The sequence below is a fragment of the Equus asinus genome, chromosome 2 (assembly GCF_041296235.1).
Source record: "Equus asinus isolate D_3611 breed Donkey chromosome 2, EquAss-T2T_v2, whole genome shotgun sequence".
Taxonomy (NCBI): Eukaryota; Metazoa; Chordata; class Mammalia; order Perissodactyla; family Equidae; genus Equus; species Equus asinus.
In genome coordinates this window covers 152,754,751-152,775,721 of record NC_091791.1, presented here as the reverse complement: position 1 = coordinate 152,775,721, position 20,971 = coordinate 152,754,751, and the positions used below count along the sequence as shown (strand labels likewise).

The 20,971-nt window shown below is 48.5% G+C and overlaps 1 protein-coding gene across 2 annotated transcripts in view; it reads right to left on the bottom strand.

The window, feature by feature from the left end:
• The window catches only part of TGM5 (transglutaminase 5), a 30,192-nt gene that overhangs the window by 670 nt on the left and 8,551 nt on the right, over window positions 1–20,971 (bottom strand). For both annotated transcript variants that reach the window (XM_014847130.3, XM_044765056.2), the window contains 9 exons: window positions 19,525–19,643; window positions 16,903–17,031; window positions 16,125–16,302; window positions 6,882–7,020; window positions 6,167–6,270; window positions 5,821–6,060; window positions 2,047–2,412; window positions 1,366–1,526; window positions 51–184 (listed from right to left, as the gene is read on the bottom strand). In XM_014847130.3, coding sequence (XP_014702616.3) covers window positions 51–184; window positions 1,366–1,526; window positions 2,047–2,412; window positions 5,821–6,060; window positions 6,167–6,270; window positions 6,882–7,020; window positions 16,125–16,302; window positions 16,903–17,031; window positions 19,525–19,643 — 1,570 coding nt within the window. The remainder of the gene's footprint in view (window positions 1–50; window positions 185–1,365; window positions 1,527–2,046; window positions 2,413–5,820; window positions 6,061–6,166; window positions 6,271–6,881; window positions 7,021–16,124; window positions 16,303–16,902; window positions 17,032–19,524; window positions 19,644–20,971) is intronic.

The window sequence follows — 20,971 nt, the reverse complement described above, 5'->3', positions numbered from 1 at the left end:
CTAATCCCCGGATGAGATGGGAGCAAAGGCTGAGCACTCCCTGCACTCACAGGACTCTTTGTTGTTTCTTGAAAAGACCGCTTCCTTCCACAGTCAGCTCACAGTCTGCAACCGGCTCCAAGAGTGGATTTGAAAATATCACCTGTATGGAGAGCGGCTGGTTCACAACGGCTTCTCCTAGAACCTAAACAGAGAAACCCAAGAGGAGAGGAAGGAGCGGAGAATTAGCCTCGTTCCCCAATTCACCAACTATTTGTGGAGGACACTGTCCCCTAGATCTGTTTCCTATAGAGCTGGACTTTCATGGCCAACTATGGGTTAAAACCACTTAATGGGTGTCATTAACGTTTTTAAAAAATGAAACAGAAGAGAAGAAAATATCAGTGTACATCACACAAGATATTGTTATGTGAAACTTTTTCCTCCTTTACACATGTATGGATGTTCGTGTAAAGTATTTTACACCACTCAACCCAGTATATGGAAAAGTCTGATACACTGGGAGTCTCCAGTGATGTTTCTTCTGCTCCAAGGATTGCATCCAAGTGTGCAATAATCAAGAGCTCCCAAAGGATTCTCATGCATAATTTGAGTGGATAGAATCTTCTTTTGGCAGTTTTTGTTTCTTATTATTGCAATTCCACTCTACCCCTCTCTCCCCATTATCGTAACTGGCTCATTTCTTTCCACTCTGGTGTGTGAGTGAAGAGCAATGGATCACTCAGGGCTGTAGAGAGAAGGAAATAGCCTCAGGGAATTTGGAGGCACTTTTAGTCCTAGCTAAAACGGACTCCAGGCTGGGCCTGCCAGACACACCCCCACAGGGGGCACCACGCCGAAGGGAAAGGACCTGTGAAGTCTTCCCACCTAGAGGACCACAGAATGTCAGAGCAGGAGATGTCCTCAAAGGCCATCTAGTCTAATCATCTCATTTGACAGTTGAAGAAGCAGAGGCCCAGGGGCTTGTCCAAGGATGCACAACCAGGAGATGGCAAATCAAACCTGAAATGAACTCAGGCAGTGCTCTGCCCCCACTCAGGTCCCTCCCACTTGAGCTCATATTTCCTCATGCTGCCGCTGGGGAAGGCCAACAGCGGGAGGTGGCACAAGAGAGGAATCTCTCCCCACCCTCTCCATGGCATCTGCACAAGGTCCACCCATAAGGTGCATAATGGTGCAAGGGGATGGAGACCTCACCCAGTGTTTTCAGATAAGCCTCACATTCCTGGTGGGGAGGCACCTGGGGTCACCAGAAGAGGCAGAGGAAAGGAGGGGCTGCTCCCTTGAGCAGGCTCTCAGAGGGGTCCACCCCCTCCCAGCTGGATCCCAAGGAGCCCCCAGGCCACCTGCAGGGCTCTTGCCTACATTAATCATGATGCCTGGATAGGCTAAGGTGATGATCTTGTTCACCAGGATCTTCTCAGGACTGCTCTTCTCTTCGCCCAGGGCACTGATGCGGATCAGCTTGTCTGTTGACAGGTACTGGCTGTACTGGGAATAGGGGATTTTGCAGGGATAGGTCTTTGCTAGGGAGAGAACACAGAGAGGAAGTGAGAGTAGTTGGGAAATCAGCTGGGCCTGGGTTGGATCTGGGGACCCTCCTATAGAGAGGAGGGGGCCAATATGTACTGAGCCCCAGTGAAGCAGGTATTAGGTTTTCAGATGAAGAGGCTGAGGTTAAGGGAGGCAAAATGGCTTGCCCAGGGTCATTCTGCTGGTAAATGGGTGAGCTGAGTCTCTAACCAAATCTGGATGACTCCAAAGCTCAGCCTTTCCCCACTAAACCAGGCTACTTTCCTTGAGGTAGCAAAGGAAGGCGAGGAGGAGGAGAAAGGAGAGAAGGAGAATGAAAGGAGAAGAGGACAGGGAAGGAGGGAGGGATGAGGAGGAATCTGTGCTGGAGGCGACACTAGGAAGACACTAGGAACAGCAGTGTCACAGTTGTCCACCCATAGGATCCTTGTTGGCTGGCTTCAACCTACTGGCATTTCTTTAACCCACTCTGTGTACACAGCCTGTCCCCGTGCCCATACTCAGAGCCCATACCTTCTTCAGGAGAGAGTGTGATGAAGGCTGTGTCCTGCCAGAACGGGGGCAGGGGGCTGCCATCATGCAGCAGAGACTGAGCACTCAAGTTCACTTTGAGGTCCTTGAACTGGAGTGACATGTTGAGGGTCAGCAGGACAAACCTTATGTCCTGGCCCATGTTGGGTGGGTCGAGCAGCTGGAATTTCATGGAGACCTGGACAACATCACTAGGCCGAAGGGAAGGTGTATCCAGGCTCCGAGGACCATCCCCGCTCAGGGACCTGGGCCTGGAAGGTTGTGAGGCCGCTCGGTGGGAGCCTGGGGACCTTCCAGCCTTCAGCTTCAGAAGAGCCTTCAGAAACACCTCCCTCTCCTGTGGGGAGCCTGGGGGCAAAGACAGAACCAGTTGTAGGCCAGGCTGACCATCCTCCCAACGGCCCCACCAACGCTGCAGGGGTGTTAAAACCCCCATTTCTAACAAACACTCCGTACCATTCATCAAGGGCTTTCTAAGTGTCAGGCTCTGCTGAGCACTTCACCCCTTTCACCCTCACATCAACCATGAGAGAGATGTACTATTATTAATATTTTTAGCAGTACCTATGTGAATGTGAATCTCCCAGTGGAGATGGAGGACCTTCTCTTGGGTGCCTTGAAGGGCCTAGAACGATTTTTTTTTTTTTTAATCACTAGCATTATTTTATTTATGTATTTTTATTCCTGTTATTTTTTACCTTTTGGCCCCCTTCACACACTTCTCCCACTCTCCACCCCCTGCCAACCTGTTCTCTGTATCTGTGAGCTTGGTTTTTGTTTGTTTTTGTTTTTAGATTCCACATATAAGTGAGATCATACAGTTTTTGTCTTTCTCTAATTTACTTCACTCAGCAAAACGCCCTCGAGGTCTACCCATGTTGGGGCAAATGGCAAGATTTCCTTCTTTTTTGTGGCTAAATAATATTCTATTGTTTATATATTTACCACAATTCCTTTATCCAATCATCAATTGATGGGCACTTGACTTGCTTCCACGTCTTAGCTGTTGTAAATAGTGCTGCAATGAAACTGGGGGGTGGGGTGCAGAGATCTTTTCGAGTTAGTGTTTTCATTTTCTTTGGATAAATATCCAGAAGTGGAATTGCTGGATCATATGGTAGTCTAGTTTTTATTTTTTGGTAAGGAAGACTGGCCCTGAGCTAACATCTGTTGCCAATCTTCCTCTTTTTTGCTTGAAGAAGATTGTCACTGAGCTAATATCTGTGTCAATCTTCTTTTATTTTGTATGTGGGATGCTGCCACAGCATGGCTTGATGAGCAGTGTGTAGGTCTACGCCCAGGATCTGAACCTGTGAACCCCAGGCTTCTGAAGCCAAGTGTACCAACTTAACCACTACACAACTGGGCCAGCCACTATTCTTAATGTTTTGAGGAACCTCCATGTGGGTTTTCCACGGTGGCTGCACCAATTTACATTCCTACCAATAGTGCACAAGGGTTCCCTTTTCTCCACATCCTTGCCAACAATAATAATAATAATATAAATATTATTATTCCATATGTAGATGAGGAAAATGGGGTTCAGAGAGGCCATGTCATTTGCCCAAGTCACACAACTTCCAAGGGGCAGAGTCCAGGCGGAAACCAAATCTGCCCAACTTGAAAATCTGTGCTCAAGACCACTAGACTCTATCCTGCCTTCCCCACAGGAAAGAGGAAAGCCCACAAAAGCGGAGGAGTCAGCCTGTTAAAGACGACAGGGCATGGTGTGATTTCCTGTCCCAGAACCAAATTATTGGTCTGGTGTAGACTAATTCCTGGAAATTGAGAAACCAAGAAGCCACAGTGAAAAAAGGAAAAAGTTCAGGCAGGCTGACTTCCCAGGGCAGCCCAGCCTCAGTCCTGGGGAGGTGCGGCCGGGATGTGTGGGGAATCCTCAGGTTCTTCCCTCACCATCCCAGCAGCTGCCTTCACTGAGCACTTTCTGTCCCCAGAGCCCGGCTCCACAGCCTCCCAGGCAGAGGCCCCTTTTGTCCCCTTGCTCTGGGTGTCATTCTAAGCCGGGTTCCCGGCAGAAGAGGGTCTTGAGGCATTGGCTTCAGAAACAGTGTGCCCAGGGAGAGGCAAATCAGATTTAGCTCCTCTGTGGTCGGCTCTACCCCCAGATCCTGTCAGGCTTGTGGGGAGGAGAAAGAATACTGCCTGACTGAGCAGCATACTCAGGCCCGCCAGAATATAGCTCCAAACCCCCCAAGTTCACAGTGGAACCCCGTGGACCTCTGTAGCAAATGCTGTCAATGCTCTGCCCCCACCCTCTTGGCACTTGCCATTTCAGTGCCCATGGGTCCTGATTTCAAATTCTAGCACCTGTGGCTCTTCGAGGCTTTCTCTGCCACCAGAGCTGACTCAGCTCATGCTTGGGGCAGGCCGAAAGTGCTAGGGAATTTACACCCCCAAGGAGCAGCCCTCAACCCCTGACAGACAGGAGTTGGTGGGTAAATAGCCCAGCCCCCTTGCCTCCCGGGTGGGATAAATCTGCAGTGTTCTACACTTTACACTGAACCCTCACAGGGTTTCCAGATTTAGCAAATAAAAATACAAGCCGTGTAAATTAAATTTCAGATTAACAACAAATAATTGGGGGTATAGTTAGACTATGGCATTATTCGTCCTGTATTTTCCCCGGCAACCCCACTGGCAGAGCTCCCCAGCAGCACGGAGCTCCCGCTGCCCATGGTGCTGACAGGCTCGCCGAGGCGCCCTGCATCTCCCCGAGGCACCTGCATCGGCTTCCTCCCCTTTGCTGTCTCGCTTGCTAACCCTACTTCCTTCCTGGATGGCCTCACAAATAAATCGCTTGTACTTGAATCCTCGTCTCAGGAACCGTTCTGGGCACCCCAATCAAGATAACCCCAGAAAGAACGGAGGTGGAGGGGCTGAGGGACTGTGTGCTGGGCTGTGTTCAATGCTCGTCTCTTGCTTTGTATCCCCTTCCTAGGCTTGGATTCTGGAGCTTCTCTGTGTCAGCCCCAAAGGCTCACACAGACAGACCACAGACACCCACTCACAGGCACTCCCAGCAATTGCTGCTCAGCTACCCGCCTATATTCCTGACTCGTCCTTATTCAGATCCTGCCCTTCACCCTGCTTCTGGCCCTTGTGGCTTCGATATTTTTGCTGGGTTCCCTGGTAGCTGAGCCTGGTGGTTGGTGTTCCTCAATTTCCGGGAATTAGTCCACTCCTGACTAACTTGGCTGCCCCTTTGCCCCTGCTGGCTTGGGTCGGAATCCCCTGCCAGGTCTCTCCCATCTCAGAACCACCCTCTGCAGGGCGCGGGGGTGGGAGTGAGCATTTGGCCTTACATCAGCCTCCATGCTGGCTGGTGGTCCCGCCTTCCTCCAAACACTCAATAAAACACAGTTAATTAAACAAGTTAAATAAAATTAATTAAATTAATTAATAGGAGAGTTTACTCATTCCCCCGCCATCTCCAGGGGGAGGCTGATTTTCGGGAAGGCAGGGGGGAGGAATTCATGTACTATTGGTGGGAGGCCTGTGGACGTGAACATCTTGTGGAAGGTGCTCACTGGCCTGGGAGGTGTGGGGTGGTGGTGGGTATGAGGAAGTGAGGCAGTGGGGACCCCTCAACTAGGACCTTAAAACTGAAGGGCTGAGGAGACGGTGGATCTGGGTCTTGCCCCACCACTGGGCTGCCCCAGCTGGCTGGGAGATTCCCTGGGGTGGGACGGGGTGCCCAGAGGACTTGGACTCTGAGGGGAGCTGACTTAGTGGTACCTTCTGGGTACTTGTAGTTCTCGGTGATGTCATCCCGCTCATCACTCTGGATGCTCTTGGTGCTGATAAAATTGCCAACAGAATTTGTGTCCTGGTGAAGTTTCTGCTCCTTCCCTCCGTAGACAAGCCAGGACATGCAGTCAGCATTCACCATGGAAAAGGCAAAGGCCGTGTCGTAGTTCAGGTCCACCTCCCCCTCTTTGATGGCTCTGACCGAGGCGGGGCCGCAGCAGTAGAGGCCTGAAGGAGAAGAGAAGAGCCACAATGGACTGTTGCTGCAGGGTCAGGCGGGAACAGGGGCACCTTCTGTGGGAGCGGGTTCTGCCTTCCTTCTGGAGAGCCTCACCGTTGCTCGTCTCCTGGGGTGTGGCATCCAGCACCTGCCAGCCTCCGTATCCGGGAGGGATGTCCTTTCGGGCCATCCAGCACTCATTCCAGACATGGAAATTCCTGAAGGAGAAGCCAGAGGAATCAGCATCAAATGAAGCTAAGGGAGAGTTTCTAGCGCTTGTGTTCTTTCTGGAGCAAGGCAGGGGACGATGAACTGATGGACACTTCAAACCTCTGTGGGTGAGTGGTGACAGCTCTTCCTCCTGTGAGGCAACTTGCCCAGGAAAGAGCTTTCCTCTGTTTGTGAATAGAAAGTGAAGGCTTGCAGAGTCCACTGAAGTTAAAAATCCTTCACTCTCTCAGAAAGGTCCTCGTGGCCCTTTCCTGTGTGCACGGCTGACTCACAGAGGCAGTCATAGCCTTTGTGTCCGGAGGTGAGACTTCAGGTTCTCCTCGGGCCAGAGCCACAGGCTGAGTGTTACATGAAGAAGGTGATAAAAAGGAAAACCTCACTCAGGGAAGAGAGCTGGTGATGTGAGGATTTTAAACTCAAAATCATTATTTCTGTGTTCAGCTGTGGCCCAGCCTTAGGGTTGGGGATATGGAGCCCTGGGGCTGGTGACAGTGGGGGGTGGGAGGGCATGAGAGAGCAGCAGGCTCATGGGCACAGTCCTGTCTACTTCCTGCTGTCAGGGTTTGCCCTAGAAAGAGACTAAGAGGTTGCCTCTCACCAGACAGTGTCCTTCTTCTTATTCTCCAAAATCCTGCCTGTGTTGTCGTAATACTCATCTATGATCAAGTTTCCATCCGTGTCGTGGCCAGAGTCAAAGTTGGTGATCACACGGGTGGGGATCCCCAGGCACCGCATCACTGCAGAAAGGGCAGAAAAATCTCCTGTGGGCTCTGGATTCAGGAACTCTATGAATTCCTGGATTTAGGGCCCTGGGACCAGGGTAATCGTTCCACTGGCCCCTGCAGGAGCAGGCAGGAGCTGTTTGGGGCACTGGGTTGGTATCATTGCCACCCTCCCTCTCCACCTTCCTGTGCTCCTCTCCCTGGGGCTCACGGAAGAGACTCTGCAAAGGTTAAGCTGCTGGCTGTTCAGACAAGCACTGGCAGGGCCACGGAAGGTCTAGCAAGTTGTGGGTCCACTCCCTGTGCCAGCAGGGCGGGACAGGTACGCCTCCTTTGGCAGGATTCGGTGGCCTGACTCGGTCTCACTTCTCTCCTGGCCATAAATCTCCTTCAAACCAAATAGCTAGAATATTTTCCTTCCTGTGGTGGGGATTGTTGGCTGAGACCATCAGATTCTTAGAGAGTACTGTGGCTTGGATTCCTCCTTTCCCATGGGTCCCAGAAGCTTCTCAAGGAAAGCATCACTGGTCAAAGCAGAAAGGGAAGGAAACTGTGTAACAAAAGCTTAGAAAAGTGGGAGTTTGCACCTGGTAGAGAAAATCTGGAAAGGAGGTAGAATGTTGTCTTTATTCCTGAGGGGGCATCCCTTCCCTTTGCCAGCCAAATTCTTTTCTTTGTCTACTGCCCTATTTTCCCATTTTGCCTTATTTTAAGTACAGCAGTATCCCCCAGCTCATCCTACCACCGATGCCGTGTCCCCTCAAGTCCAGCATTGGCAGCCCACCCAATTCAACAACAACAACAGCAACAACAACAATAATGGTAATAGTGTCTACCAGCCAGGAATGTTGCTAAGTGTTTTACATACATTATCCTCAAGACAAGTCTACACAGAAGCTGCTGTCATTATCCCCATTTTAAAGATGATGAACCAGAGGCTAAGAAAAGTTTGCTGCCTTGACCAAAGTCACACAGCTAGGAAATGGCAGAACTTTCACTCAAATCCTGGTTTCACTGCTAAGCTTGTACTCGATTCTGAGCCTACCTCCCAGAATGATGCACACAGTTCAGCTTTCTTTTAAAAATGTTTATAATTTTAAGTTTAAACACTTACTTATATTAAACATTCAATTGCTTATTTATTTTAGTTTAGGCTCTTTCTTATACTTTGGCACAAAGCCTCTCCAGGCCGAGGTGGGAACACGTCCCTGGACGCAGCCCAGTGGGGAACCTGGAACTCTCCCTGGAGCAGCAGGTCTGCACAGGGCCCAGGAACGAGAGCAGGGAGTGAGAAGAGCTGACGAGTGAGTTGTAGGTGGTGACACAGGACAGCCTCAGAGAGGAGGGTGAAGGTTGGAAAAGCTGCCACTGAAGGAACATGAGACAGGAGCGAGGCAAGAGCATTCAGGCGAGTCAGGAGCATCACATGGGCACATTTATGCTAAGATTACTGTCAGGAGGGTGGATAACAAGGTAATAAGAGAATGTGCCAAGGAAGTGCGGGCTAGGGGAGCAGGGAGCAAGGCTCTGTTCTTCACCCTGATTGATGAATTCATAAATAACCATGTGAAGTGTCAGTGGTAGTGTCAGCTTCTGCTTAACATGGCTGGATGAGCATTTTTCCACCCGAACATAGGTCTTTGGTCTCGTGGCACTCTGAAGCTCTCTACTAGACATGGCTTGTAATGATTTATGAATCTGTCGTCCTGAGGGCAGAGACTCTGTGATATTCATATTTATCATTATACAGCCATTAACTATACAGGGCCAGACATATTTTGCACAGATAATTGGTGCATCTTTCCCAGAGGGGTGAATGAATGTCTTGGGAATCTTCTGCCCATTCTGGTGATTTCCAACTTCAGCACAGCAGTGTCAGAATGGCTGTGTGCTATGCAGTGGGTACCAAGCTTGATTGTCAGGAGAACATAGGTTTGAGAGGTGATGGATTTGCACTGGTCTGTTCTCACCCTCTCCTCATCATGGTTTGTGAGAGGACTGGGACGGGGGACAATGGCCTGTCACAGTGAAGCAACAGAGGGTCAAGAATGGCTTCTTATGTAGGGAATGAGGCCAAGGCTCAATGTCACACTAAGGGAGCTAACAGCGCTCAGATATCCTCAAAGTCATGCACATACGTGTTTCCTGGGGGTGTTGTTCCCTCTTTCCTGCTTGCTATGTCCTCCGACAAAGAGCTCATCCTGCCTGGTGGCTTCATCTCTCACTTCTGTGCCCGCCATTCCAGAATTTGAATCTTGAGCCTATATGGAGACCTTTCTGTCACTCAACACACCCCGAACTGAACTTGCTGTCTTTCAGTCTTCCCATTCTTCCTTTCCAGTTGACAGCATCATCACCACTGTGGGTGCCAAGCACTGCACAGGCATGCTCTCACTTACTCCTTCTCACAATCCTGTGATTATCCCAACTTGAAAGAGCAGGAAACTGAGGCTTCGAGAGGTTGAGGTTACATGGCAGAAAGAGGAGAGCCAGGGCAGGATTTAAACCTATGTTTCTTGGCTCTCAAACTGTCCTCATGCTTTTCATTACAAGCCACACCACTGCAGCTTCACTAGACATCCAGCAACACCTCATTCTCAGTGCACCTTCCTCTGTGAATGTTCCACTGACTGCTCCAGCCACACTAACCTCCCTGCTCGTGGTCTCACTTCACCCCAATCACCTGTGCCACACATTTTATTAGTGGATGAAGCTCTCTATCATCTCATATGTTTGTCTTGTCTTGTCAGCCAGACTACAAGTCCCCATAGAGTAGGGCTCACATCAGATACGTTTGTTGCATTTCTTCATTTCTAGCACTGTGCTGAGTGTAAAGTAGATGGTCATTAAATTTGTGTTGAAGGGGCCATCCTGGTGGCATAGTGGTTAAGTTTGCACATTCCTCTTTGGCGGCCCGGGCCTCTCCGGTTTGGACCCTGGGCGCAGACCTACATACCACTCACCAAGCCACGCTGAAGTGGCGTCCCACAGAGAAGAACTACACGGCCCTATAACTAGGATATACAACTATGTACTGGGGCTTTGGGGAGAGAACAAAAAAAAGAGAGGGAGATTGGCAACAGATGTTAGCTCAAGGCCAATCCTCCTAAAAAAAAGAAGAAAGAAAGAAATTTGTATTGGAGTTGTCTTTAAGCTGTGAACAGGCTTCTGCAGACTATCAGTCCTCATGACTCAGTTTGACATGAGACTCAGGGGTCCGTTTCATTGATAATTTTGTGGGAGCTGAGTTCCTTGTAAAAGAGAAACCCATATAGGCTGTGTGTGTTTGAGTGTTTGCATACATATGCATGCACACTCACACGGCGATATTTGGACAAAGGTGGACAAGATCTCCGAGTCAGGAAAGGACTATAAGGCCCCCAAGGTCTATTACAGCACCCGCAGTCCCAGGGTGAATGCCACGTCTCTTCACTCAGCCATTCAGCACTCATTCAGTGACAACTGTCAAACCCCATGATGAACCGGCAGCGAGTTAGACGCATACATGAAAGTGAAAAACATCCTTGCCTTTGAGGAGCACAGCTTCACTTCTGACTGGCGGTGGACACCATGCTAATGGGGTATTAAAACACAGAATCTGGTTCAAGACTGGCCGTGAAGTCTTCTCACCAGTTCTTCTTCCTCCCGCTCTGTCCTGCCTCCCCACATGGAAATGTGTCTCCAATTTTATAAGAGAAATCAGTGGGAAGTTCACATGCAATTTGTCGAAATTCATTCGGTCAGCTTTGCTGCCACACTTCCATGGCTTCTACTAAAGAATACAGTCAAAGCTGCAGGTAATAGAGTCAAAGCGGTTGCATTTCAATGTGATGATTTTTAGCATCTTAGTTTCTCCCTGGATGCATTAAGCTTCCAAATGACGGAAGTATCACTTCCTGCTCCTCCTCTCATGCTTTTAATTGTCCCTTATAACCTGATGCTTCTATTGCCTTGGTTTTTCAGATATGCCATCATGAAGTCATATTTGAATTCTTCTCCCTCATCTGCAATGGTGATGAAACCTAAAACTATTCTAAAAAAATAGATCTATTAAAAAAATTACCAGGAATGAAAAGAAGCAGGAAAATATGACCCATAAACAGGAAAAATGTCAATCAATAGAACTAGACCCAGAAATGACAGAGATGATGGAACTAGCTGACAAGGATTGTAAAACAGCTATTTTAAATATTATAAACATGCCCAAGAGGAAGTGAAGGAATACACGAACATAATAAGAGAAATGGAAGGTAGAAAAAAGACCCAATGGAACTTCTGAAGATGAAAAAACAGGGGCTGGCCCCATGGCCAAGTCGTTAAGTTTGCGCACTCGGCTTCGGCGGCCCAGGGTTTTGCTGGTTCTGATCCTGGGTGGGGACCTAGCACTGCTCATCAAGCCATGCTGAGGCAGCATCCCACATAGCAGAACTAGAAGGACCTACAACTAGAATATACAACCATGTACTGGGGGGCTTTGGGGAGAAGAAGAAAAAAATTGGCAACAGATGTTAGCTCAGGACCAATCTTAAAACAAAAAACATACTGGACAAAATATTGTAGAACGATAACAATATATTTTTTTCTGAGAACACATTCAAATACAATGAAACATATTAAACACATCAAAATGTTTCCCTATCATGGGGAGAGATGAATAAGAATGAGTAATGAGATAAAAGGAAGAAAAAATCAATTAGTTAATTTTTTAAAAAGAAGGGCCTGAAGCAGAACTATTATTATGATAAATACCATGAAATGAGCAATATGATTAATTTAACCTTAAACAGTCCAAGAAACAAAGGAAAGAAATAAACTAAAACAGTGGTAGAATGGATGGGGAACTGAGGTTTGGGGGATGGTTAGAAACGGCTTTTGAATAAGACCCAGCCAGACCTCTGGAGTCCAAAAGGCAGAGGTTAAAACAATATCAGGCTAATTATAGTACCTAACACTTACGTAAAACTAACCATCCATGTGCCAGATGTTTTCCTAAGTGCTCGCCATATATTAACTCACAACCCTAGGAGGGGACATTCCATACAGTCTCATAAATCAATGAAGAATAATGGTAAACTTGTGTTTAAGTGAGGGCATTGTACAAAGGAGAGTTTGGACTGGGATCTAAAGAAAGATTGAGGCAAAACAACGCACCAGTGCCTTGTCTGAGGTTCCTTCTTTGAGAGCTAAGGGCTCAGTTAAAACAAGGAGAACAAGAGTTATATTGAAATGGAGATAAGGAGGTACTTTATAGAGGCCACTATACAACTGAGTGAGAAGAAATCTTAGATGACATCTAACAAGGGATTTTTCAAGAAAGTTTTAAGCAGAGGACCCTACATGCAAGCCAAATCGTAAGTGGGGATCCAATATATAAAAAACATAAGTGGAGTAGGCTTAGGTGAAGAGAGGAGGGTCCCACCCGAGCCCTCAGCCTCCTCATCTCCCACACCATTTCCCACCATGGCTCCTGGGCCCAGGGCCCTGCTTTACAGAGGAGGGGATGGTGCCCCATAGATCCGCTCACAGTCACACGTTCGTGTCTTCCAATCCTCAGCCCAAGTCATGGCTGCCCCCGTCCCCATCCCACGCAGTTGTGGGCAGGAACAGACCAGGCACATTCCTAGGATGCCTGGCTTTTTTTTTTTAAAGCAACTTTATTGAGATATAATTCACATACCACAAAATGCACCCTTTTAAAGTATACAATCCCTTGGTTTGTAGCATATTCACAGGTTGTGCAATAATCCCCACTATCTGATCCCAGAACATTTTCATCACCTCAAAAGGAAGCTCCATGCACACTAGCAGTCACTTCCCATTCCCTCCTGCCCCCAGGCCTAGGCAACCACTAATCTACTTTCAGTTTCTAGGAATTTTCCTATTCTGGGCATTTAATATGTACAGAATCATACAATAAGTGGCCTTTTTTTTTTGGCAAGGAAGTTTGACCCTGTGCTAACATATGTTGCCAATCTTCCTCTTTTTGCTTGAGGAAGATTGTCGCTGAGCTAACATCTGCGCCAATCTTCTATTTTGTATGTGGGATGCCTCCACAGCATGACTTGATGAGTATAGATCCACACCCAGGATCTGAACCTGCGAACCCCAGGCTGCAGAAGCAGAGTGCGTGACCCTAACCACTACACCACTGGGCCGGCCCCTAATAAGTGGCTTTTTAACACCTGGCTTTGGGGAAAATTTTCAGGCAACAGAACATCACTGTCCCCTCTGTTCTCTTGTTACAGTGCAAGGCATTCCTGCTACTTCACAGACCTTAGCCAAGGGTTGAGGGCCTGACCTTGTCCCAAGGAGTACACAGCCAGAACAGGAAGATCCTGATGACTGAGAGCTGTAGGGTGGCCAGCCCTGAGCATAGGAAGGATAGGCCAGGGATGTCTCTGAAATTCCCAAAGTCACAGCCAATTAAATGGATGTCAAGGAAATGGCCTATCCAAAAAAGTATAACATTATCTTTGATGCACGCAAAGTCTCCTTTTTGTGATTTTTCTTTAAGAAGTTGAAGTTAATAGGTTGACATTAAAAAAGGCAATACTGAGGGGCAGAGCTGCAGAGGGGAGAATACACTTCTGACTCAGACAAGAGTCATTTGGTCCCTCGAAGGCTCAGTTTTCTCATCTGTAAAACGACAGCAATGATATCTACTTTGCAGGTGATTGTGAGGATTAGAAAGAGTGAAAGGGCGCAGCGTGTGCCTGAAGCACAAGGGTTGCTGGGTAAATGGCACTGCTAGTAATGATCATGTAGTGGTATAGCCTAGTGGTTAGAGCATGCCTGACCTGGATATAAGACTGGCCCTACCACTCTATTTCCTCATCTGCAAAATAGAGATGATGTTAGACCTACCTCATAAGGTCATTTGCGGGATTAAACGAGGCAGTCCTAGCTAATACTTACTGAATATTCACTGTAGCTAGGCACTATTCTAAGCCCTCTCCACGTATCAACTCACTTGATCCTTCCAATAACTCTATGACGTAGGTACTATTACTTTCCATATCAAACATCTTAGGAAACTGAGGCACAAGTTAAGTGAGTTGCCCAAGGTTACTCAGCCAATTAAAGGTAGTGCTGGTATCTGAAGACAAGTGGTCTACCTCCAGAGTCCACATACCTCACCATTACTCTAGGCTGTCAAGGTTTTAGCACAGTATCTGGCACCAAGGAAGTCCCCAAGAAATGTCAGCTATTGTGATTGCTAAATAATACCAATGATAATAACTTTTAAAAACATGCTTTGGCAGCTGTATTGGGTTAAGGAGTTTGACTAAATTGTTAACTTTTAGTGGAGGATTGAGGCTGGTCTCACCTGTCCTTGTATCCAAGTTTACTAGAAGCACAGTGCCTAGAATGAGGATTCAGCAAGTATTGTTGGTGAATGAATGAGTTTTTCAAACCGATATTTCTATTAATTTACAACATGGTGGCCCTTCTAGTGAAGGCTGGTGCTGATGGCGCTGCAGTTGGACTGGACCACGTTGACTCACTTTGCCCAATCCTTTGCTTCCCAGGTCACTAAAGGGCCATGATTCTCATAAACATTTTAATTGGTCTGCTTTCTTTACATAATCTCCATTCACTCACTCCAGCTCTCTCATCACCCAGTTGCAGACAACCACACCCGTACCCCTGACCCTCTCCCTCTACAAACACACACCCCCGCCCATGACACTGTAGGCTTTTCCATGCCCAAGAAGCTTCCCTTTCTATCGTGCACAAGATCAATCCATTCTCCGGATCATTTTGTTAGTCTCATGCCTGCTCCCTGGATGACTCAGACATCCCAGTTCACCCAAATCTCTGTGACTCTGGGTATCAATGCTGTTGAATTCCTGGTTTCTTATCCCTGGGCCATCAAAGCATCCATCTCAAGGTGGGGCTCTGCAGCTGCAAAGGAGGAGTAGCTCAAGACTTCTTCCTCACCAACCCATGTGAAGCCACCCTCTGTGGGCGTTGACAGAAACCTCCTTGTGCCCTTAGACAGAAGCCTGGCGCTGGCTGCTTGGCAGCCACAGGCTCTCTAGGTTTCCTCCAAGAGCCCAGAGACAGGCCCAGCACACACACACACACGCAGACTGCACCAGGCTTTGTCATACAGGGAATTTCTACACAAAAGGCCTAAGTTCTCAATAAAAACAAGTCGTGGGTAGTTGTGGCCTCCCTGGGTTAGACTAGAGAGTCTTACGAGTGAAAGCTGTACTTGGTCCCTTTCCCCAGCTAACAAGAATAATAACTTCCTAATCATGACCCATGTCAGGTGCACAGATATGCATGCCAAGAGGCTGAGAGCTGGCCTAGGCATGGGAGCAGGGTCAGGGGGAGAGCCAGGAGCAAGTTTGGCCCTGGGTGAGGCGGAAGGCCTCCTCCCGCTACCTCCAGTGTGTGACTCATTTCCAGGTATCAGTTCCCTCAAGATCCCACCCCTCCCACTCTGCCTCCTCCTCCTGCTTGTTCCTCTTGCCATCTGCAAACCAACTTCCATTTGCCTTCTCTCCACACATATTTTTTTAGCTTTTCTTCTACTAATGTAGCATCCATTCCCTATGTGAAAAGCAGATTCCCATTCCGTACTCGTCCTAACTTCTGGGCCTAAGTCAGGCCTCCAGGCCTACTGAACATGTGACAATTCCAAATTGAAGGCCGTTTCACTTTGGCCGCCATCTTGCTCTGGCCCCATGGCCCACACCGCCGCTCAGATGCACATTCCCCTCCATGTGCACGTCTTCATTAAGAACATTCTCTGTGCCCAGAAAGAGCATTAATCAGTTTGTAAGTTTCCCAGTTGCTTGGCCCCTCATCTCATTCCTGTCTCGGACCGGACAATTTCCAGCCAGGCTCTCAGAATTATTCTTATAGGTTATCTGGGCTCAGAAGAAGGCAAGGGTGGCAGGTCCTGGGAATGTGTGATTTCCATCTCAGAACCATCCTCTGAAATAAGCCCAGATATGTGAAGCCTGATGAGACATTTTTGCTGGAAAAAACTTCCTTCGAAATGTCCCTTGGGGGGCAACTGTGTGAGACTGGGACAAGAAGTGTTCACAGGGCTAATACTGAGCCAATACACTTTTTGTTCTCTCCATGGGGCCCTTTGCATTCCTTACCTGTGCACATGACAGCGGCAAAGACCCAGCACTGCCCGTAGCGCACGGGCTGGCAGCCTGTGGCATGCCACTGTTTCAAGATGGCCACGCTGCCAGTCCACTCTGCAGGGTTGATGCCATCAAAGTAATTCTCACTCCAGTTTCCATTGAGCACCCCATTGTCATCGTTGCTATTGATCTGAAGAGAAGCCACATATAGAAGCATTAGAAGCATCCATTTCCCCAGTGAGATGTGATGTGTGGCCTGCAAGGTCCATGGACCTAAGACACAGAGGAGTCTTTGATCCCATTTTACCTGGGAACTTCCAGACCTGCTTGAAAATGAGTGGGGTGGGAAGCTGGCTCTTCTGACTCGTGCTCCACTAATAACTAGTTTATTATTCTATTTCTACCCACTCCCTAACTGCCCCATGTCCCCATCCCCTGCAAAGCCAGAGCTTGACTCTGAGAGCTTTTAAAAATACTTCAGAGCAAAGGAAATTTAGAAACAACAAGACTATTTCCCAAACCAGAGTTACACTCAGCCTTTTCAAAAACATGCACTTTGGAATTAATAGAGGTGATGGCCCACACCCAGCTATTTCAGAGCTCAGTTGAGAGAACCTGTTACCCACATTCTTTCATCAGTCTTGTCCAAAATCACTTTACCAGAGGGCCCGTGCCTCTCAACTCTTCATTCTCCCATTGCAGGGGGCAGCGTGACTGGGCAGGGCTCCCATGCACAGATTCCTCCCTCCCTGGACATGCCCTGCGTGAGCAGAGCCCAACCCAACCTCACCATGGCGCACACCACTCTGCTGATGTAGACGGGGCTTCCCCGCAGGGCACAGTCTATGGCTGGGTCGATCTGGAAGTGCAGGCTCTTGTCTAGCAGCTCCAGGCAGATGTCTATGATATTCTCTTCAAACTGCGAGGGGAGAGGCAGAGAGGCAAGGGACCCACGCTTAGCACATGTAGATATGGAAAGAAATACACGACTCGCTCCACCCAGCTCTCCCATGGGGTGTGTTTGTGGAATACACCCCATTTGGAAGGTAGCTGTGTCCAGTAGCACGGCCTTGAACTGCCTCCTAGGCAGGTGCTGGGTCTCAAACCTCCGGAGTCACAATTCACCCAGGTTGTATGTCCTGCAAGTCAAATCCCTGGAGCTTTTTCCAAAGTTTGACTGGCCGCAAAGTCTGTTTCTTCCTCTTCTCCCATCAATCCCCGTACTCCTGGAGCCCATGGGATGTTCTTGCTAAAACCATGTTGCCTCATCTTCCACCCTCATCTGCTGCCCCAGCTCATCATTGGCAGCTACTGCTGAGGTGATGGCACCAACTTGCCATGGCGCCCATGAGTCAGTGGGGCTCCTGACTGACTAATAGCATGTGAGTTATGGAAACCTCCCACCCAAGGTAGGCTGACTCCTTGTCCTTCTAGTTTGGTGCAAATGCCACTTCCTCTGAGGCATTCCCTGAGCCCCAGCCTGGTTTAGCTCCTTAGCCTGGCTACGTCACTCTACTTATCAGACTCAGTTGTAATGATGTAACCAAGATCTGTCTTCCCTGCCTGAGTGTATTCTCTTGTCTCTTGCCAGCTCTTCTCGCAACTCTACACCCCAGGCCTGGCACAGTGCCCAGCACATAGTAGGGACTCCGTGCATCTTTGCTGAATGAGAGCAAATGAATGCATTTACTCCTGCGTAACACTGGGCAATAAGCTTCTGGGATCCATCTTCCCCAGGGGACAGTTTAATCAGGTCACTTTTCTGCTTTAAAATGTTCAAAGGACCCTATGGCCTCCAGCATCAAAGCTCTAGCCTCTTCTACAAGGTGCATAAGACCCTCCCTGATCTGGCCCCCTTCTGCCTCTCCAGCCTCACCTCTCAATACCCCCTGCTTCACCATTTTTGCCCCAGCAGCACCAGATATCTTGTAACCCCCGCAGCAGTTCAAACTGTTTCTCACCTTTGTGTCTTTGCTCATGCTTCCCTCTGTCTAGGATATTTTCCCACATTCCTTGACTTAGCAAACTCAGATCAAGTCTCTCCTCTTCCAAGAAGCTTCCCCAACGACCCAATGCCAACCAAATGCTCTTCCTCTGGGCTCCCCAAACACCCTGGCCTGTCCCTCATCTCCACATATCCCACTGCATGATAAGTCACCTTGTATGTCTGAGTCCCCACTACACCGTGGGCTCAGGGACAGTGCTTTATTCATGTTCATATTTCTAGCACCCAGCACCCTGCCTGGTGCTGAGCAGGCACTCAGTATATGTTCACTGAGTAAGAGAGGCTGAAAGGGCGGGACCTGGGGCTCAGAAAGCAGCAACCCCTCACTTCTGTCTCTCACAGATGACAGCCAGCTTCTGTCTTCTGGCCCATCTCCGCATGCTGAGTGAGGAGTTGGGGATGTCAGTTGGGGCTGCTGTGTCCCATCTTGACTATAGTCACCCTGGGAGCCTGGGCTGGGCTGAGGCCACATGTGTTGGAGTTCTATTTGGGCAGGTGCAGGAGAGGAACCCATATCAACCTGATACAAGGCTCCACAAACACCCCCAGGATTTCCCAGCCGACACCCCTTCTGAGCGACCAGGGCTGGTCCTCTCCCCTCAGCAGTATTCCTGTTGCCAGGGCTTATCCTCAAGAGCCCTCTTGCCTGGCCTGGCACTGGACTTCCTGGAACACTTGCTGTAGGCTGAGCTTTAGGCAGGAGGCAGGCTTTTAGTAAGGCAGGAGTTGCAGAGCATTGTAATCAATACGGTGCTATTTTTACAAATAAAATCACGTGTTTTAGAATATGCGTAGGAAACAAAATGTAGACAAACATACACCATGCTGGTGACAGTGCTGAGGATGATCTTCATTTTTATAATGTTACTTTGTAAAGTTTGAAAAACAACCATGTATTACCTTTGTAATGAAAAAGATATATAATCAAAACAAACAAGTAAAGAGGCAGCCCCTCATCAGCCCTGAGACCTGACACAAGTTTTCCTCAGGTGGTAGAACTAATCCTAAGGTCTGTGGCCTGGGGTGGTGAGGATGAAGTGAGGGAGTGGCAAATGTGGCCCCAATGGAAACAGTTTAGCAAACAAAAACCCAGGCACTGTCCTTGCAGTTGTCACTGTCGTCCCTTCGTCCTCAGCCTCGGACTCATGGAATTCCTGGCTGCGTGCCTTTAGCTGCCCTTCTCCTCCAGTGTTGCTCTCCAAACCAGACATGATCAGCAAAGAGCACCTTCCAACTTTCTATGCTGCTCCTCTACCACCCTGGGGTCCCATCTCCCATCTTCCTGGTGCCACTAAGTTACCATCTCTGGGTGAACCTCGCAAGAGAGGGACTGTCCCAGCCTGCCTCTGCTCCCCTCCCCGCAGGAGTCCGGGGCCCCGATGGGCCCTGAGCAGGGCTGCGACTCACCTGTCCGTAGTTCCAGGGGCATGGGCGGATCCAGTTCTTGTTCCCTTGGTAGATGAAGCCGTAATCATTCACGACATACTCCTGCCTCTGGGGCTCACTGTCCAGGTAGACAGCGTCCTCTGGGAATCAAAATGGGAGAACAAGAAGGAGCAAAAGTCATCCTACCCTTCCTGCCCCACTCCCAATCCCAGAAGGTGCTGTCCCATGGAAACCAAGCTCTGGGGAGAGCACTGGGTGACAACAAGAGGGGCAGGAGACGGGGGTCTTGGAGAGACACCCCTTCTGCTGTGCCCGACAACAGCAGCAGGCTCAAAATGAACATGAGGTGGAATAGCAAAAATTCACCTTGGGTGGAATTTTTTGGTTTCAGAGCACATATACATCCTAGCCCCATTTAAGGTTGAGGAAACAGGTTCAGTGTGATTAGTAACTTGCCCAAATCATGCGTCAGTATGGAGTGAAATTTGAACACAGAGGCCGTGTGACTCCACACTCCGTGCTCTTTCTGCTATAGTCAATTAATCCAGGTCGGAAGAGAGCAAACCAGAACTTACAGGTTGGCGTTGACCTCATCATTGCTTTTGTAGGAATTTAATCTAAGGAAACTTTTTAGAAGGTGCACGAAGATTTAGATACTAACTTGTTCATCTGAGGGCTGTTTATAACACTGAAAAGCTGGAAACGACCTAAACATCACGTCCTTAGGCAGTGGTTAAATCGTCTTCAGTGCAACCACAGAATTCTCTACACCATTAATCTAAGGGTGCAAAATTGTACTTGTAGACATGGAAATGCACACATGTGGACATAAAAGTCGACGTGTGATATAAGTTTAAATAGGTTACATAATAATGTGTGCAGCATGAACTGACTTTTGTTAAAACTATGTATATTTATATGAAGAGAGGATTTTTGAAGCCTATTCTAAAAAACGTTAATAGTAATTTTTTTTTTACTAATGGTGTTCTCTAGATTCCCTGAAATAAACATGAGTTTTATAATATAAAAAATTATCTTTTAAAAGTTAAGAATGAACAAACAAAAAGCAATGGGGGCAGGTATCCTGTTTGCAGTGTTCTGGAACTACCTGGAAGCCCTGCCCGACCCTGAGGTGAAGGTGCCCTTCTTCAGAGGCAGCCTCAGATATAGCCAGAGGGGTCGCTGGTGGAGGAGGACTTCTTGCTGAGATGCATTATACTGAGGTTTGGGACCAGCGTGCTGAGAGCTGCAGGTTCATGTCTGAAGCCACACACATCCCCTTACAGCAGGGGCCAGCAGTGGCTGGAGCTACGGAGTGGGGCTCCCCAGCCAACATCCTGGATGTGGCAATGAGGCAGCTGCTGATTCTGACTTCAGCCCTATCTGTCCCCAGGCCCAGTATTGTGTCTCCCTGGGACACGGATGGGGCATAAACCTCAAAAAAGAAGGCCTCACAGATATCACTTTC